This window comes from Pelodiscus sinensis, chromosome 27, assembly GCF_049634645.1.
Source record: "Pelodiscus sinensis isolate JC-2024 chromosome 27, ASM4963464v1, whole genome shotgun sequence".
Classification (NCBI taxonomy): Eukaryota; Metazoa; Chordata; order Testudines; family Trionychidae; genus Pelodiscus; species Pelodiscus sinensis.
This window is the reverse complement of record NC_134737.1, coordinates 17,680,082-17,698,418: the sequence shown is the minus strand read 5'-3', so window position 1 is coordinate 17,698,418 and position 18,337 is coordinate 17,680,082. Positions and strand designations below refer to the sequence as shown.

Here is an 18,337-nt window from a genome sequence, read left to right as displayed (position 1 = left end):
CACCAATGGTGCCATCTGCATGCAATGGCACCATTCTCCCCTTTCCCGGTGGGCAGCCAAACAGCCCGCCCGGTCCCAGTGGTGACCGTTCTCACCATGTTCTTGCAAGTCTCCCAGTCGTTGTTTGTGTTTCTTTAACCACCTGCTCCCAGGGCCCTGGGAGTCCAGGTAAATCTCAGGTCCCTTTTTTAAACGAACGTTTCTAGTCCTTCTGGTTGGGAGAAGATGCTGGGAACCACAATTCCCAATGGCCCGTCACTGGCAGGCCTCTTGATTTCTGAATGGTTAGGGCTGGGACGCTGCCTTTGCCTCTCTGAGTCAGTTGTTATTGCTCGCGGGAGCCAAGAGGGTGCTTATGCCACTAGCCTCAACCTGCTCTTACTGCGGCTAGAAAACGCCGCACGGCCATGGCCCTCCATGGGGTTACTCCACTCACACCGGGGAAAGCACAAGAATCAGGCCCAGCTCTCCATCCCTCCTCTGAGCATGGGCACATGGGTGATGGGTGAATCCAGGGCTGTGGAAGGTAGCCCTCCCCACTGCCGCCAGAGGCCCCGCCACGCCACTGTAGGGGTAACCCTCACCCCCCCCGAGTGGCCAGCGCACAGCCCCAGCAAAGGTCCCTCAGTTTGGTTCCATCCATGTGCTGAATAACTGTTGTTGTGTGCACCATGCGCGCGCAGTAGAACACAAAGCCTCGCCGTGGGCACTGGGCACCGCTGGGCAGCCGGCAGCGCTAGACTCTCTCCCGGGCAGCCGCCCAAGCACTCAGCTTCCAGGGAACACTGAGCCCCAGCCTTCCCGGCCTGGCGCCTTGGCGCAGCTGAAGTGAGGGCGGCCGCAGGAGACTGAAGGGAGCGGTGCCAAAGTGGGGGCTCTGGGGGCAGAGAGTGGTTGGGGCCAGCTAGGCGGTTGCCTCCTCCTGCCTCTGGTACCCGCTGCCCATGCCTCCCCACCCGCTGAGAAAAGGCAATGCCTGACAACCAGCTCCCGAGCCTTCGGAGCCCCCATCTACGTAGGTCCGTGCAGGAGTCAGCAGGTGCCCACCCTGCACAGCTTTTAGCCATGCTGCAGGCAGCATGAACAGCATTCGTCCACGTTGCTGAGCCAAAACCCATCCCACCCCAGGAGAGGCGTTTGCTGGGCACGTTTGCACTCGTGCCTGCTGCAGAAGAGCTTTTATCCTGCACCAGTGCAGCCAAAGCCAGTGCAGCGTGGGAGAGAGCCGGAGAGCGGAGCCCTGGAGAGCAGGACCCAAAGTCCACGGGGTTTCCCTGCCACTGGGGCACCTGGGAGGCCACGTGTCCATGAGCACACAGGACAGGCTTCTCCAGCAACTTGCCCCCCGTGAGGTTTTCTATTGGAGGCTGCCCCGAGATCTGCTCGAGGGACCAGTCTGGGACGGTTTGGGGGATGTGTTACGCAGGAGGCCAGCCTGGACAGTCACAAAGGGCCGTTCTGCCCTTGGGATCTAGGGCCAGAAAACAAATGAAGGAAACGAGGGAAAGCCCCAATCGCATGACTCGGTCCAGGGCCCATATTACTCCTTGGCTGTGTCTACACTGCACCCCTTTTCCGGAAAAGGGATGCAGATGAGACAAGTCGGAATTGCAAATGAAGCGGGGATTTAAATATCCCCCCTTCATTTGCATAAACATGGCTGCCGCTTTTTTCTGGCTCGGGGCTTTGCCAGAGAAAAGCGCCAGTCTAGACGGGATCTTTCGGAAAATAAAGCCTTTTCCGAAAGGTCCCTTAGTCCTGATTTTAAGAGGAATAAGGGACCTTTCGGAAAAGGCTTTATTTTCCGGAAGATCCCCATCTAGACTGGTGCTTTTCTCCTGCAAAGTCCCGAGCTGGAAAAAAGCGGCAGCTATGTTTATATTTAAATCCACGCTTCATTTGCAATTCCGACTTGTCTCATCTGCATCCCTTTTCCGGAAAAGGGTGCAGTGTAGACACAGCCCTTGAGGGGCAAAGTCACTGGAGCCGTAGATTTCAGCTCATTCCCCGGGCCAGACCACATGGCCTTGTTTTCTTTGTGGCTGGGAGGAATTAATTGGGGCCCACATGGATTAGACCTTATTAAAGCTCTAGGACGAATTAGAACAGCTGCTACTTCAAAGGAGCGACTGGACTCCAGTGCAGAAAACTGCAAGGGTATTTTTAGACCAATTAACCATAGAGACCATTCAACATCTCCCCGATGAGTGGCAGGGTATCCTGCTGCTTCACTCTCCGTGCCCATCCAGCCAACTCCTAACTCTGCAGACACCAGCCCACACCCTGGGCTGGAAGGACTTTTGTACGGGTGTGTTCCAGCTGTGTTGTGCCAGGCCAAGCACCTGGCTGACTGGCCACTGCCCCTGGGATTACAGCAGCTTTTTTTCAGCCAGAGAATAATTGTGAGTCCTCCTCGCAGAAGAGAATTGGCCCTGGTGTGTCTCTGGGGGCCAAGGTGTCTTTCCAAGGGTGGCGGTCCAGCCAGTGGGGCCCTGAAGCATCCCTGGGGCAGGAGCTAGGCTCTGTGCAATGGCAACAATGAGCACTCATGGCAAAGGGAGGCATGTCCAAGTGAGGAGAGTTGCGGGGGGTGAAGGAGAAAGGCCACAGGGAGGAGAGTGGGATGGGGCAGAAGTTGCAAAGGATTGTGGGTCCTTGGCCAGATTCCTCGCTCACTGCTCCTGCAAATCCAGAGCTGCCCCGGCGAACTCTGAAGATCGCTCAGGACTTTCACCAACGTAAACGAGATTGGAATCCGCCCCTTTTGCCATGGAATTAAGGGAGGCCCGGCAGAGCCTGGAATGTGTGCTGTGATCCCGTGGGAATGGGAGTCTGTGCACGGGGGGCTGGGTAGGGACAGGTCAATACAGGCTGTCGTGTGCTGTCTGCTTGTGCAGTGCCAGGCCCCGTGGGGTCCCAGCCAGGCTGGTCTCCAGATCCTGCTGCAAAAAAAGAACCAATGCCTGGAAACCCACTGCAGTTGCATCGCTCTGTTGCAATGGAGAAGGAGGAGTCCGGTTGCCAGCAAGCTGTCTGGCATTGCTGACCCCCCCTTTTCCCCTCCTTCCCCCTGCTCGGATTCCCAGCTCGCTCTGCACAGCCCAATGGCAGGCGCTCACTCTGCATCATGCTCGGTCTCCTGCTGTGCCCCTGGCCTGATCCAAACCCTGCTGGCGTGCACAGGAAAGCTGCCGAGGCCTCCGGCGAGCTCTAGATCCAGGCCCTAGAGCTCTGGCATTTTGGAACCCTCCCGTTGTTCCTTGGAGGTGCGCCCCTCAGAGTGTTAATGTGTCTCCTGCAATGGCCCATGGCTCAGGCCAAAGTGACGCCTGATTGTCTCCAGAGGGATGGGGCGTGAGACGGGCAGACGGGCAGGTAAATGTGAGGTGCCGAGAGGCTCAGGCAAAGCCCCTTGGGCTGCCGAGTAATGGCAGTGTCGGGTAATACGATACACGTGGATGAAAACTCAGCGGCTAGCGGGTCCCACGTGCTTCACGTGGTCGGAGGCCTGGAGTTAGCTGCGAGGTGACCACCCAGAGCCTTCTGAGATGGTCACCCATCAGGAGAGGTCAGAGCCCGCCCACAGGTCTGCTGGCCTCATGCTACTGACAACATGGCAGTGCTGGGCTGGCCTGACCATCCAGGCGAACTAGGAGGTCACCCGGGGGCCATACTTTCAGGGCGCCAAATTAGGTGGTGGTGAATTCTTATTCTGTATTTTAAGACGTTGCTACGTGGTTCCTTCTGAACGCCAGCGTGGCCCGCTGCGTCAGATGGCGCTGAGCTCCGTGAGTCGGGCCCGGCGTGGCCCACTGCATCAGACGGCGCTGAGCTCTGTGAGTTGGGCCTGGCGTGGCCCGCTGCGTCAGATGGCGCTGAGCTCCGTGAGTTGGGCCCGGTGTGGCCCGCTGCATCAGATGATGCTGAGCTCCGTGAGTTGGGCCTGGCGTGGCCCACTGCATCAGACGGCGCTGAGCTCTGTGAGTTGGGCCTGGCATGGCCCGCTGAGTCAGATGGCGCTGAGCTCCGTGAGTCGGGCCCGGCGTGGCCCACTGCGTCAGATGGCGCTGAGCTCCGTGAGTCGGGCCCGGTGTGGCCCGCTGCGTCAGATGGCGCTGAGCTCCGTGAGTCGGGCCCGGCGTGGCCCACTGCGTCAGATGGCGCTGAGCTCCGTGAGTCGGGCCCGGCGTGGCCCGCTGCGTCAGATGGCGCTGAGCTCCGTGAGTCGGGCCCGGTGTGGCCCGCTGCGTCAGATGGCGCTGAGCTCCGTGAGTCGGGCCCGGCGTGGCCCACTGCGTCAGATGGCGCTGAGCTCCGTGAGTCGGGCCCGGCGTGGCCCGCTGCGTCAGATGGCGCTGAGCTCCGTGAGTCGGGCCCGGTGTGGCCCGCTGCGTCAGATGGCGCTGAGCTCCGTGAGTCGGGCCCGGTGTGGCCCGCTGCGTCAGATGATGCTGAGCTCCGTGAGTCGGGCCCGTCGTGGCCCGCTGCGTCAGATGGCGCTGAGCTCCGTGAGTTGGGCCTGGCGTGGCCCGCTGCGTCAGATGGCGCTGAGCTCCGTGAGTTGGGCCTGGCGTGGCCCACTGCGTCAGACGGCGCTGAGCTCCGTGAGTCGGGCCCGGCGTGGCCCACTGCATCAGACGGCGCTGAGCTCTGTGAGTTGGGCCTGGCATGGCCCGCTGCGTCAGATGGCGCTGAGATCCGTAAGTCAGGCTCGGCGTGGCCCGCCGCGTCGGACGGCGCAGAGCTCCGTGAGTCAGGCCCGGCGTGGCCTGCCGCGTTGGACGGTGCTGAGCTCCATGAGTTAGGCCCGGCGTGGTCCGCCGCGTCAGATGGCACTAAGCTCCGTGAGTTAGGCCCGGCGTGGTCCGCTGCGTCAGATGGCGCTGAGCTCCGTGAGTTGGGCCCGGCGTGGCTCGCTGCGTCGGACGGCGCTGAGCTCCATGAGTCGGGCCCGGCGTGGCCCACTGCGTCAGATGGCACTGAGCTCCGTGAGTTAGGCCTGGCGTGGCCCGCCGTGTCGGACGGTGCTGAGCTCCGTGAGTCGGGCCCGGCGTGGCCCGCTGCGTCGGATGGCACTGAGCTCCGTGAGTTAGGCCTGGCGTGGCCCGCCGTGTCAGACGGTGCTGAGCTCCTTGAGTCGGGCCCGGCGTGGCCCACTGCGTCGGATGGCACTGAGCTCCGTGAGTTAGGCCTGGCGTGGCCCGCCGTGTCGGACGGTGCTGAGCTCCGTGAGTTAGGCCCGGCGTGGCCCACGGCGTCGGATGGCACTGAGCTCCATGAGTTAGGCCTGGCGTGGCCCACTGCGTCGGATGGCACTGAGCTCCGTGAGTCGGGCCCGGCGTGGCCCACTGCGTCGGATGGCACTGAGCTCCGTGAGTCGGGCCCAGTGTGGCTCGCTGTGTCTGACGGTGCTGAGCTCTGTGAGTCGGGCCCGGCGTGGCTCGCTGTGTCTGACGGTGCTGAGCTCTGTGAGTCGGGCCCGGCGTGGCTCGCTGTGTCTGACGGTGCTGAGCTCTGTGAGTTGGGCCCGGCGTGGCCCACTGCCTCGGATGGCGCTGAGCTCCGTGAGTCGGGCCCAGCGTGGCTCACTGTGTCTGACGGTGCTGAGCTCTGTGAGTCGGGCCCGGCATGGCCCACTGCCTCGGATGGCGCTGAGCTCCGTGAGTCGGGCCCGGTGTGGCTCGCTGTGTCTGACGGTGCTGAGCTCTGTGAGTCGGGCCCGGCGTGGCCCACTGCCTCGGATGGCGCTGAGCTCCGTGAGTCAGGCCCGGCGTGGATCACTGCGTCTGACGGTGCTGAGCTCCGTGAGTTGGGCCCGGCGTGGCTCGCTGTGTCTGACGGTGCTGAACTCTGTGAGTCGGGCCCGGCGTGGCTCGCTGTGTCTGACGGTGCTGAGCTCTGTGAGTCGTGCCTGGCGTGGCTCGCTGTGTCTGACGGTGCTGATCTCTGTGAGTCGGGCCCGGTGTGGCCCACTGCCTCGGATGGCGCTGAGCTCCGTGAGTCAGGCCCGGCGTGGCTCACTGCGTCTGACGGTGCTGAGCTCCGTGAGTTGGGCCCGGCGTGGCTCGCTGTGTCTGACGGTGCTGAACTCTGTGAGTCGGGCCCGGCGTGGCTCGCTGTGTCTGACGGTGCTGAGCTCTGTGAGTCGTGCCCGGCGTGGCTCGCTGTGTCTGACGGTGCTGAGCTCCGTGAGTTGGGCCCGGGGTGGCTCGCTGTGTCTGACGGTGCTGAGCTCTGTGAGTCGTGCCCGGCGTGGCTCGCTGTGTCTGACTGTGCTGAGCTCCGTGAGTCGGGTCCGGCGTGGCTCGCTGTGTCTGATGGTGCTGAGCTCTGTGAGTCGTGCCCGGCGTGGCTCGCTGTGTCTGACGGTGCTGAGCTCTGTGAGTCGTGCCCGGCGTGGCTCGCTGTGTCTGACGGTGCTGAGCTCTGTGAGTCGGGCCCGGCGTGGCTCGCTGTGTCTGACGGTGCTGAGCTCCGTGAGTTGGGCCCGGGGTGGCTCGCTGTGTCTGACGGTGCTGAGCTCTGTGAGTCGTGCCCGGCGTGGCTCGCTGTGTCTGACGGTGCTGAGCTCTGTGAGTCGGGCCCGGCGTGGCTCGCTGTGTCTGACGGTGCTGAGCTCCGTGAGTCGTGCCCGGCGTGGCTCGCTGTGTCTGACGGTGCTGAGCTCCGTGAGTCGGGTCCGGCGTGGCTCGCTGCGTCGGACGGTGCTGAGCTCCGTGAGTCGGGCCCATTGTGGCGCGCGGCTGTGTGTGTAAATTCAGGTAAAGCGGGTCCGGGCGCACTGCCTGGGACGGGCCTGGCCGGTCAGTCCTATGGCTCAGCCAGTGTCGCTCGCGGGTGGTGACGTCCGGTAAGCGACCCGCCACAGCCGTTCTGGCCCGGGCTGGGAACCTGAGGACACTGTGCCCATGAAGAGCTCTCATTCTAGACCGCTCCTTCTCCCTAGAGTGGATGTGGAGCTTGGTTCACCCAGGCCCTCAACCCCCTGCGATGGATGGCTGGGCAGAGAGGCGTTTGTGGCTAGGAAGGAAGGATGGTCCTGCGGCCAGCGCTCTGCTTTGGGCCGAGGGAGGCCAGGGTCCGGTTTCTTTCCTCTCAGGTTCTCTACGGGTGCGTGTGCACTGCTGAACACACACAGGCCTGGGCTAGTTACCTCAGAACAGCCTCTCCGAGAGCCCAGGCAAGCAGGCAGATCCTGAGGAATTCCCTCCCGCCCAGCCCCTTGCCCCATGCCCCATGCCCCATGCAATGCCTCGGCCCGCAGCCAGGTGAGGTTCTGCTGCCAGCCCAGCTGCGGTTTGCCCTGGTCGTGGGAGGCATCACGGGGGGAAGTGTTGGGGGGAGGAATCCGTGGGGGCTGCCACCCCGGTGATGTACACAGGCCTGCAGGGCAATGCAGAGAACGGGGGCTGGGAGCAGAGGCTGGTCCCCGAAGGCTGGCTGAGCTCCGCAGCCTGGCGGTCAGCGCCTCCGCTGAATAAATCAGCATCATGCCACTGAGGCCAATTGGCACCAGCTGAGGCCCTCGGCCGAAGAGCCAGCTCGTCCCCTGGGGGCCGGCAGGGAAGCGTCGCTGTCGGTGAAGTGCCATGCACATTTATGGCTCTAGAAGTAGGTGATACTATCGACAATGCTGATAACATTGGCCTACGCAGGGACCAGCCTCCTGCTGAGGGCACTGGTGGAGAGGCAGCCGAGCTCCTGGCTGAGTGAATAGCCCATAAAGCAAGCCCCACGGAGCTGCCTAGAGGCAGCCGATTAACGGCCCCGTGGAGCAGCGCCGTGGCTGCAGGGCTAATCGCACGTCTCCTCAGAGGCTGACACATCAATAGCCACAAGCAGCTCTTTCTGGCTCCCTGGAAACATGGCCTCCCCCCCTTAACTCACTAGGCAGGAGCCTCCTCTGTGGCTGTTCATTGGTGGCTTATGGGGGTACCTGCGGCGTTGCAGGGGGCTCGCTTGCTGGGATTAATGCCGGCAGGTCAGGAAGGGTGTGAGAAGCAGCGAGGCCAGGGTTTTCACAGCCAGGCACCCAACTCCCACTGGCTTTTCAGGCAGACCCGGGTACCTAATTCCCATAGGCACTTTGGGAAATAGCAGCCTGAGGGCCTATGGGGGTACTAACAACCGGAAGGGAGGAAGGAAAGACGAAGACCAGGAGGTGGGTGCAGAGGCTGAGCTGGAGTTGAATTGGTGCCGGGCTTTGTGCTCTGCAAGCAGGGAGGGGGCATTTTGCCTGCTGGGAGCACAGAGCCGGCTTATGTCACTGGCCAGTGGCAACCAGGCTGGGTGTGAGCGAACCCCTTCTCCGGCCTGCTAGAGCCTCTTCCTGCACTGACAGACAGGCAGGCGCAGGCCCTCCCTGCGGGTGGGAAGGGATGCAGCCCATGCATCCGTGGCCTGGCTCAATGGGCAGCAACCCCATGTCCAACATCTGACCTGGAAGCTCCTAGGGGAGATCCTCTGAGGGGGCAGCACACCCCCTGGTGTAAGCTGCGGCTCAGGCCGGTTGCGAGGCCTGGCGTTGGTTCGTAGCCCTGGCAGCGCTGCCATTATCCTCCTCGGCTTAGGTCACTTTGCTCTTCCGGTTTCCCCATTTGCTTTTGGAGGGGGACCCTGCCAACCTAAAACCCTCCTTTCCCCAGGATCTGGGCTGGCTGGCAGAGGGGCTGCACTTTTCTCTCTGTGCTGCACATTCTTCCTTTGGCATTCACCCGCTTCCATGGTGATTTACTACAGCTGCTCCGTTCCGGTCAGAGCCACAGAACCAAAGGGCTAGCGGGGCCAGAAGGTCCGTCCAAGCCAAGCCCCTGGCACGATGCAGCAGTAGGTTCTTTCTAGTCCTCTCTCTACACCTGAGCCCAGACAGCAGCCTGATGCAATCAAGGCAGACTCCAGGGCTGTGTCTAGACTACATGCCTCTGTCGGCAGAGGCATGTAGATTAGACACATAGGCAAAGGCAAATGAAGCCATGATTTAAATGATCGCGGCTTCACTTACATTTACATGGCTGCCGCGCTGAGCCGACAAACAGCTGATCAGCTGTTTGTCGGCTCGCGCGCTAGTCTGGACGTTCCCCCTGTCGACATCAAAGCCCTTTGTCGGCAGCCCCGTTATTCCTTGTGGAATGAGGTTTACCGGGGCTGCCGACAAAGGGCTTTGATTTCAACAGGGGGAACGTCCAGACTAGCGCACGAGCCGACAAACAGTTGATCAGCTGTTTGTCGGCTCAGCGCGGCAGCCATGTAAATGTAAATGAAGCCGCGATCATTTAAATCATGGCTTCATTTGCCTTTGCCAAAAAAACAAATCTACATGGCTCTGGTCTTGTTATCCTGAGTAGAGAAGGCTCCCAATGACGAATTGGGCTGGGGGGGCTGGCCAGTCTTGTGATTTATCAGGGCTGGGGGGGTTGGATTTGGGGCCTGTGTTTTTGTGGGTCAACACCTGTAGTTAATAACACCCAGGGCCAGACCCTCTCCTCAACCCTGGGGCAAGCTGGAGCAGCAAGTGGAGGATTTGGCTCCGGCTGCCTTTGCATAGCAGCACATCCACGCCCCTTCCTGCCCTGTCTGTGTGAGGAGGGGGACTCAGATGGCCGGCATGGGGCAGCAAGTGCCACGGGAGGGCTGCCAACTGTGCCTCAAGCTAGCTGGGAGATTGTTTTATGTCCAACATGGCATCATCTTAAACTACCCTATTCTCTTATCTGTCCGGATAGCCAGTTATCTGTTTAAATAAGCGTGTTGTTCATATTGTTTCCTGGACTTTGACATGTCTTGGAAGATATTCCAAATATAAACAGAGGCACAGAATATTTTCAAACCTATATTAGGATATTTACATACTCTATTCAGATGCAATATAATCACCCATGCAATTCTCTCTCTCTCTCTCTCTCTCTCTGCCACCCCCTCCCCCACCTTGCGCACAACATGCTAGGCACACACATCACACATACCTACACTTGCACTCTGCACTAGCCTGGAGGTGGAAATCAACTGAATTTTGTCTGTTTTGTTTCCTTAATTTTATTCTAACACAAACTTGTAGTGGCTATAGAAGGGCACTTTAAAACAAATCCAGATGTATTTACATGATTTAAAACTGGGATAATTTGTAAGGGGAGAATAATCGTCTTCTCATTCTGGTTCATTATTTTTTTTTACACCAGTAGATTCAGTCTCATTTGCCTATTCTGGGCTCATCAGAAAAAACCCATCACATCAGTGAAGGAGACTGAAGGGGCTGAGGTGTTAAAGGCAGAGCGAGGGGAGGGAGGGTGCTTTCAGATCTCCTCGGTAGGACAGCAAGGAGACAGGCAACAAGGACTTCAGCAACCGCACACCGAAGAGAGAAGAGTTTCCTTATTTATCTAGTCACCATGAAAACGGTCGTCCAGATCTTGTGCTTCTTCTTTTTAATAACTTTTTACAAATGTGCGGTCATCACTGGGGTAAGTCTGATTTCCTTGTCTTGCTAATGTGACACTTGAACATGTCTGAGATCTTGTATTCCTTCTGAGCTAGATTCCATGTGATTGGAGAAAATAATTGCATCTTCTAGCGGAGAAGTGATTTTATTTTCAGTAATTCAGAAAAGAATTTCCTCCTGGAAGCTCAAAGAAGAATACTTTCAAGTAAAAATTGTATAGTGTGCTTATATCTTCAAAGCGTGCCTTCGTATTCATAATTATAATGAAATATTACCGTGTGTGTATTAACAGCACACAGTTTGATCAAAAAGAAGCAATCCTAAACCCAAGAGACATGCTTGCATTAATAAATGCTCTGTTCCCGATGGATATTCTTACTTGGAACTAAATCAACATTTCTCCAGCAGTGCTTGATACTCCGTGAATTTGAAAGTGACACTGACTACGTATATACAAAAGTGAAACAGACATGATTCCCTCCACCCCTGCATTTGAGCAAAAAGATAGGGGGGAAATGAAATAGAACAACTACAGGAAAGTGCATTACGACATTTATATTTGTTTGGGTTCTGTCAAGGTTTATTGGTATCACAAATAATTGGTTTAATTATGCATATTTTTTAGCTGTGATTGCTTGTATCTAATTAAATTCTTTACAAAGCGATACAAAGCTAGCTAAATGACATACACATTCAGTATTTTTTAATGAGTTAGACTGAATACTAAATTCTTATTCACTGATCATCTTTTATATGCTATCAGCTATGAGTCCACAGAGCGCAATGTATGCAGATACAAATCCGGCCAGGGAACCAGAGGTTCTTGTTCAGAACACACCACGCCACACCATTTGAGTCAAAGAGGGGAGGGGAAAATAGTAAAACGTTTTCAGGTTGAGAAAAGTGTGGAGATGCTGATAAGACACCCCCGTACGGCCCATAGGAACGGGGGGGATTTGATTTCAGAGGTGCTGAGCATCTCAAACTTTCACTGACTTCACCACCTATGAGAGGAGCAAAGCCCCCTCAGAAAGAGGCCCCGACCTCCAGCTGGCATATGCCGCCTGCCACGGGTGACGATGACTTTAATGGAGCCATCTGCCCCAGTGTCCTAACTAATGTCAGTCTCATTCATTTAGACCCGAAGAATTCAGAGTGTCTTTCAAGAGAACACAAGATGGGAATTTACAGAGAAAAGGAGAGAGGCCAAGAGGCCACGTCATGTATCCCAATGCATTGAAAGAGTTGAACGGGCCTTGCGCGAGGAGTGTGGTATTATTCAACTGGGGTCGGGCTGCAGTGAAATCTGAACAGGCCCCAGCTGGAGGTGGCCGCGGCGGGCGGGGGGAGGACAGGTACCAGTGGGTGGGGGGAGAGGACTCATCCCTGGCCCCCAGCCTCCTGCCCACCCTGCAGATCCCCAAGGCCCTGCTCTCTGAAGGGCTTGGGCAGCGGCAGGTAAGGCTGCTAGTAACTGACGGTTATGTAGCCGTTGGTTCAGTGCTGGGCTGCCTTGAGCTCAGCACGGCCAGCTCCCCTGAGCATCCCAATCGTCAGCCTCAGGCGCACGAAGCCCTGTCCGGCCTGTTGGCCTGGGGAAAGCCCCTCGAGCCAGAATCTGACTGTCGCTCTCATTACAAGCCCTCCTGGACCTGACCTGAGACACGTGGCTCCTGTTGCCTTAGGAATCGGTGCCTGTCAGCGCGGCGCTGGCCAGCCCAGCTCAGTTACCAGTGTCCAGGAGCAGGGATTTCCCCTGCCACTGCCCTGCCCACACTCACCTCTGTCTGGGCTTTTCCTCCCCACTAGGCGTGTGAGAGAGATCTGCAGTGCGGAGCCGGGACGTGCTGCGCTGTCAGCCTGTGGCTTCGCGGGCTCAGGATGTGCACTCCGCTGGGACAGGAAGGGGACCAATGCCACCCATTCAGTCACAAGGTAGGGCCCACCGCTTTAACCCTTTCTCAGCCTAGTCTGAGCAATGGCCCAGGCTGATCTTAGCATCACGGAGCCATAGAACCCTAGTCCAGCCCCTGCCCAAGGCAGGACCCATCCCAGCTAGGGCTCTGAAACTAACCAGCCATGGAAGGTCTTAAACCCTCAATCTTCTGAGCTAAAGGCAGAGGCCTTATCCATCCGGCCACACATTCACGTCACCGTTCCAGCATTGCTGCAACTAGATTTTCCAGATCAACTTTTCTTCGGGCAGGATGAGTTGAGAGCTTGTATTTTTTAACAATGGCATATGGCATTGGTCTAGGAAGTGCTGTAATAACCCTGCTCACCGGATCTTGTACAGCAGTGGTCCCCAACCGTCTTGTGTGGTGGGTGATGTCATCCTGCTGCATCGCCTGGCTGGCCAGCCCCATGCCAAGTGCGCCTGCGCCGGTTCCAGACCCCCCACCTCGGCCATTTCACTGCTGCGGACCGGCCACCCTGCTCCCGCGGCTTCCCCGCCATGCTCCCTGGCAGGTTCTCCCGCCACCGGCGCATCCCCACGCCCCGTCACAGTGCGAGTTCGGCCCCGCAGAACATGCGGCCCGGCCATCCCTCCTCGCGACCCTGCCTAGGCGGGCGCACATAAATGCCCCGGCGGGTGCCATGGCATCCACGGGCACCGCGTCGGGGACCACTGCTGTAGAGTATCTGCATGGCCCAGGGAACATGAATTCTCTTGCTGGACGCTTGCAGTGTAACACATCAGAGTTCAGATGGATAAACACGGAAGAGCCCAAGAACACACAGAAAGAAAACTGGCTGCTCTAAAGCAGAGAGGCTCAGCTGATTCCAGCTCACTGGACTGACTCTGCACAGTGACCAGTTGCAGGTTTCCCTCCCAAGCCCTGGGATAGCTCAGTGGTTTGAGCATTGGCCTGCTAAACCCAGGGTTGTGAGTTCAATCCTTGTGGAGGCTGTTTAGGGATTTGGGGCAAAAATTCATCAGGGATGGTACTTGGTCCTGCTGAGAAGGCAGGGGACTGGACTTGATGACCTCTCAAGGTCCCTTCCAGTTCTAGGAGATAAGCAATCTCCATTATTATTATTTTTTAACAAGCAAGACCACGAAAGCCCTGAGGATGTAAAGTGACAGTGTGTAATTGTGCCGTTTGCAGCACACCGCGCTGTAGTCTGAAGGGTGCAGGGGATACGGATGCCCCGTGCTGCTGGGTAGGGGCTCACACTGGCTAATCACCCTTCTGGCCTTGGAACCATGGAGGGTGAATGAAAACAGGAGACAAACAGGAGGGACCCCTCCTGCAGCCGCCCCTCTGAAAGTCACGCTGCTCGGACGCCGCTGCCCCGGGATTGTAAAGGAGCCAGTCACCTTAAGGCAGGCATGTCCAAAGTCCGGCCCGCGGGCCAATTGCGGCCCGTGTTCCGGTTTAATACGGCCCCACAGGTAATTTGGCAATATCTATCTTTTATGGCCCCCAATGAATCCATATGTATTGAGATGAATACATTGTAAAATCTCAGTTAATGTCAGTTGGTCTAAATCAGTTATAAATATATTTGGACACAACATGTATACTTGGTGTTATTTTTTTTGAACTTAAAAGTTGACAGACAACCTTTATTACCAATAATATGTAATGTACTTTACAATGTTCCTGACATATATTTCAGCTTCCTGGATTTCTTTTTCATCTGGCCTTCAGATATGAAAGGCAGAGTGATTTAACACCTGTTTAGATTTGTCATCCATGTGACGAAATGAAAAGTATGCTGTTTTCAATAAACTTTGCATAAAATAGTTAATTTGCATTTAATTTTAATGGTTCAAAGAATGTCAGGCAAAATGGTCGGCCCTCACGCATGTTCACTTCATCAAATCTGGCTCTCGTTGAAAAAAGTTTGGACACTCCTGCCTTAAGGGGAACTGGGTGCTTTAGCCCCTCCCCCCAGCCCGTACGGGCCTCACTCTACCCACCCCAGTGTGGAAACGCTGAGTCCTCGGTCCCAGGGCTCCCTGCAGAGCAGGGTGAGCCAGCAGCAGCCACAAGCTGCCCGTCCGCCAGGGTTAGAACCCGGCACCGATACACGGGAGGGGAGAAGCCAGCCCAGAGGCAGACAGCGCGAGCAGGGCATTGGGCGGGCAGTGCCTGAGTTAAGGGACGAGAGTTATTCCCCGGGCCAGTGGAGGCTGCGGGGTAGCCAGGCTAACAGCACTCATTGCTGCCAGGAGTTTTGGGCCTCTCAGACTGGGCTGCCATTCAAATGAGCTGAATGAGGATTAGGGGCCCAATCCTGCAGCCCTTTACTCCTCCCATTATGAGCAAGGGCCCCCCGTTGCCCATCAGAGCTGCAGAATTAGGCCTTGAAAGCGTCAGTTGCCAGCCTGCGGGGTTGTAGCGGGAAGCCGATTAAACAGGGCCCACAGGCCCCCGAAAGCTCAGAAACTAGGAGGCTACTCAAATGAGTCCAACTCCTGATTTGCAGGAGGCTCGCCTCCTGAGCCGTGAACACCTAGCGCTGGCAGTCCGACCTCTGGGCTGTGCCATGGGAGCCCGGGGATCACGCACACGGTCGGAGCGATGCATGCTTTGCTAGATTGCAGCCAGAGGAAAGAACTTCAGGGTCTGGTCCATTGTCGGGGTCATGGACCCCTGTGGGAAGGAATCTCTTTTACCCACCCAAGAATTGTCCTGGCGTCTCTGTGGCTGAAGCTCTGACATTTTTGCGGTGTCTTTTGTCTCTTTCATTTTCTGCTGAAGGTCCCTTTCCTCGGAAAACGCCAACATCACACCTGCCCGTGTCTGCCAAACTTCATATGTGCCAGATTCCTCGATGGCCGATTCCGGTGTTCAGTGGACTTCAAGAACATAGACTTTTAGCAACAGGATGGCGCATCAGAGAGCTTCCCAAATGGAGAGCCGGGCAGCACTGCTCTCTGAAATGTGCACCACTCAGAGCCTCTTTTCATTTCTCTTCACCGTCACCACCACAGTGAGTGGAAAGACAAAATAAGGGCAGGAGATTTTCAGAGGCACAAATAACACTGAGCACTGATTAAGCACTGTCCTCACTAGATCTCTCAGCACATTACTAAAGAGGGAGGTATCATTAGACCCATTTTATAGAAGGGAAAACTGAAGAACAAGGAGGCAAAGTGACTTACGCATGGTCACTCAGCAGATCAGGGGCAGAGCCAGGAATCGCATCCAGGGCTCCTGCATCCATGTCCAGTGTTTTCACCACTAGCTTGCATGAACTTGCCTAATTCCCATTGATTTTCAATGAATTGGCTGCCTTACGTCCCTTTGAAAATATCCCCCAACAGCTTCTGAAAATGACAGTTTGCATGTAACAAAAGGGATGCTGTCACCAATGCTTCAGACCCAACATTTATCTTATAAAGTAGAGCGAAGGGTTGGGTGTTCCTAGAAAGGGTTTCAGGATTAAATAACTCTGGCAAATTGTGTAACCCTCATTCTGGGCTTAGTCACACAAATAGCCCCTGTGCTGTTATTCCTATTACAGCCTGGAGAACGTATGGCCCAGTTACGGGATGCTGGAATAAAACTATAAGATAGGAGACAGAGGCAGGCTACATCAGCCACTCTCTGATTGCTGTATGGAGTCCACCCCAGAGCTCCACCTTGCAAACGGAGGAGCAATGTTGGCCTCTGCAAGCCAAATCCCCCATCCTTGCTCCTGTTGTATCTACTGGGACTGCTCCACAAGGAAGTACCGACAGGCTTTACATTGACTTCAGCGGGTGTTTGAATCAGTCCGTAGGATGAATACACACCACTGTAAGGAAAGGTGGGATTGGTCCTGCCCTGGGCAGGGGCTGGACTCAATGATTCCTGAGGTCTCTCCAGCTCTGTGGTTCTCTGAAAGGGTTAGCTAGTCACACCCTACGCAGCAGCCACCTAAACTTTTACGTCTGTCAGTCTCGCTGCAGGAGGACAAGTCTAATTCAATCTTGCTCACTAATTTCTGTGGCATGTTACCTTCAGGAAAGCCCAGCAGTTCAGAGGCATGTGTTCACTTGCCCTTTCCAAAGGCCTGCTCAAGGCCCTTCTGTGTCATTTGATCTTCATTGGTTTAATCTGAGCCATTGATGGCAAACCGTAGGATTGTTTCCGGTAAGATAGAAGCATTGCTCAAATTCAGCATTTATTTTTGGTATGGAGACAAAAAACCCAGTTCCCTGGGGACCTAATGTTCTGCTCATAATATTATCTATGTGGGAAACCTCCATCTGACTGTATTATGATAAACATACGTAATAGTCAAATTGTGTTTTGATGTTTTGATTTGTATGCAGTCTAGTTCAGGGCTGTTTAGTGACCCAAAAGGTCAGTTTGCCCAGCTTTAAGAAGGACCCAATTGAAAGTAAAACCCTACACTGTGCAATGCACCCAGCAATGAATGTGAAGCGGAAGGACAGTTAGTGTAACGTGCCCCGCACCCGGTGGGCAGATGAACCAGAGAGCTGCGCTCTGCACTAGCTGTAGTCGCCAGACGTAGCGCTGGCCTGCTAAACAGATGCTTCAGCATTCTACAGCATCCCACATACTGCAGCTTCTGACGGGGTCAGGATGGGGCACAATGCAGTGACCCTGTCTGGGGCTCAGGGGGTTCTAGCCAGAGAGAAGTTTAAAAACCAGCCCCCTTCGCGGACCAGCTGCCTGTCTCCCACGTGGCTGCCTCTGGCACAGAGACAGCAGCACAAGGTGGCAGCAGACCCTGTCAGGGGAGGCAGAGCTCCTGGAACCAGCCCCAGCTGGAACTGATCCGGGCTGACTGCCCACTTGGCTCCTAATTCACTTTAAATGCAGAGCCACAGTCAGGGTAGGTCCCGGACTCAGGGCGAGCCAGAACTGAGCCAGGCTGCTGGCCAGCCTGCTAAAAATGTATTGGCAAGGGGAGGAGGTAAATGTGTGTAGTCTATAGCATTACAAGAAGGGGAATCTTGGACAGATGACTAGGGAGGAGTATAAATATACTGCTCAAGAATGCAGGGGAGTCATCAGCAAGGCAAAGGTGCAATTGGAACTGCAGCTGGCAAGGGATATGAAGGATAACAAGAAAGGTTTCTACAGACATGTTAGCAATTAGAGGGTGATCAGAGAGGGGGTGGGGCCTTTATTGGATGAGGGAGGTAATCTAGCTTCTGTGATGAGGTAACTGGCTCTGTGGCCGTGGGAAAGTCAGTGGATGTGATCTACCTTGACTTTAGCAAGGCTTTTGATACGGTCTCCCACAATATTCTTGCCAGCAAGTTAAGGGAATGTGGATTGGATAAATGGACGGTAAGATGGATAGGAAGCTGGCTAGAGGGCCGGGCCCAGCGGGTAGTGATCAATGGCTCAATGTCAGGATGGCAGTTGGTTTCTAGCGGAGTGCCCCAAGGATCGGTTCTAGGACCGGTTTTGTTCAATATCTTTATTAATGACCTAGATGAGGGGATGGATTGCACCTTCAGCAAGTTTGCAGATGACACTAAGCTAGGGGCAGAGGTAGATACGCTGAAGGGCAGGGATAGGATCCAGAGTGACCTGGATAGATTAGAGGATTGGGCCAAAAGAAATCTGATGAGGTTCAACAAGGACAAGTGCAGAGTCCTGCATTTGGGACGGAAGAATCCCAAGCATAGTTACAGGCTGGGGACCGACGGGCTAAGTAGCAGTTCTGCAGAAAAGGACCTGGGGGTTACAGTGGATGAGAAGCTAGATATGAGTCAACAGTGTGTCCTTGTAGCCAAGAAGGCTAATGGCATATTAGGCTGCATTAAGAGGAGCATTGCCAGCAGATCCAGAGATGTCATTATTCCCCTTTATTCGGCTCTGGTGAGGCCACATCTGGAGTATTGTGTCCAGTTCTGGGCCCCCCACTACAAAAAGGATGTGGACGCATTGGAGAGGGTCCAGTGGAGGGCAACCAAAATGCTGAGGG

At 56.0% G+C, this 18,337-nt stretch overlaps 1 protein-coding gene across 3 annotated transcripts; it reads left to right on the top strand.

Moving 5' to 3' along the window:
• The first annotated feature begins 9,314 nt into the window (after positions 1-9,314).
• On the top strand, positions 9,315-16,669 carry PROK1 (prokineticin 1). Of its 3 annotated transcripts, XM_075910325.1 has the most exons (4): positions 9,315-10,457; positions 11,575-11,707; positions 12,245-12,370; positions 15,148-16,667. In XM_075910325.1, the coding sequence occupies exons 2-4, from the start codon at positions 11,657-11,659 to the stop codon at positions 15,265-15,267; spliced, it is 297 nt and encodes a 98-aa protein (XP_075766440.1). In that variant the 5' UTR covers positions 9,315-10,457; positions 11,575-11,656; the 3' UTR covers positions 15,268-16,667. The 3 variants fall into 3 exon arrangements, with proteins under 3 accessions (XP_075766440.1, XP_006116466.1, XP_075766439.1); XM_006116404.4 differs by lacking the exon at positions 11,575-11,707 and having other exon boundaries at positions 15,148-16,669; XM_075910324.1 differs by lacking the exon at positions 9,315-10,457 and having other exon boundaries at positions 10,496-11,707.
• Positions 16,670-18,337: the final 1,668 nt, after the last annotated feature.

What these genes read in the sequence shown, in the direction of transcription:
- PROK1 (XM_006116404.4), top strand. Translation starts at nt 10,386, where the DNA reads ATGAAAACGGTCGTCCAGATCTTGTGCTTCTTCTTTTTAATAACTTTT. An exon ending in AATGTGCGGTCATCACTGGG is followed by an intron (nt 10,458 to 12,244) that starts GTAAGTCTGATT and finishes CCTCCCCACTAG; the next exon opens with GCGTGTGAGAGAGATCTGCA. An exon ending in GCCACCCATTCAGTCACAAG is followed by an intron (nt 12,371 to 15,147) that starts GTAGGGCCCACC and finishes TTTCTGCTGAAG; the next exon opens with GTCCCTTTCCTCGGAAAACG.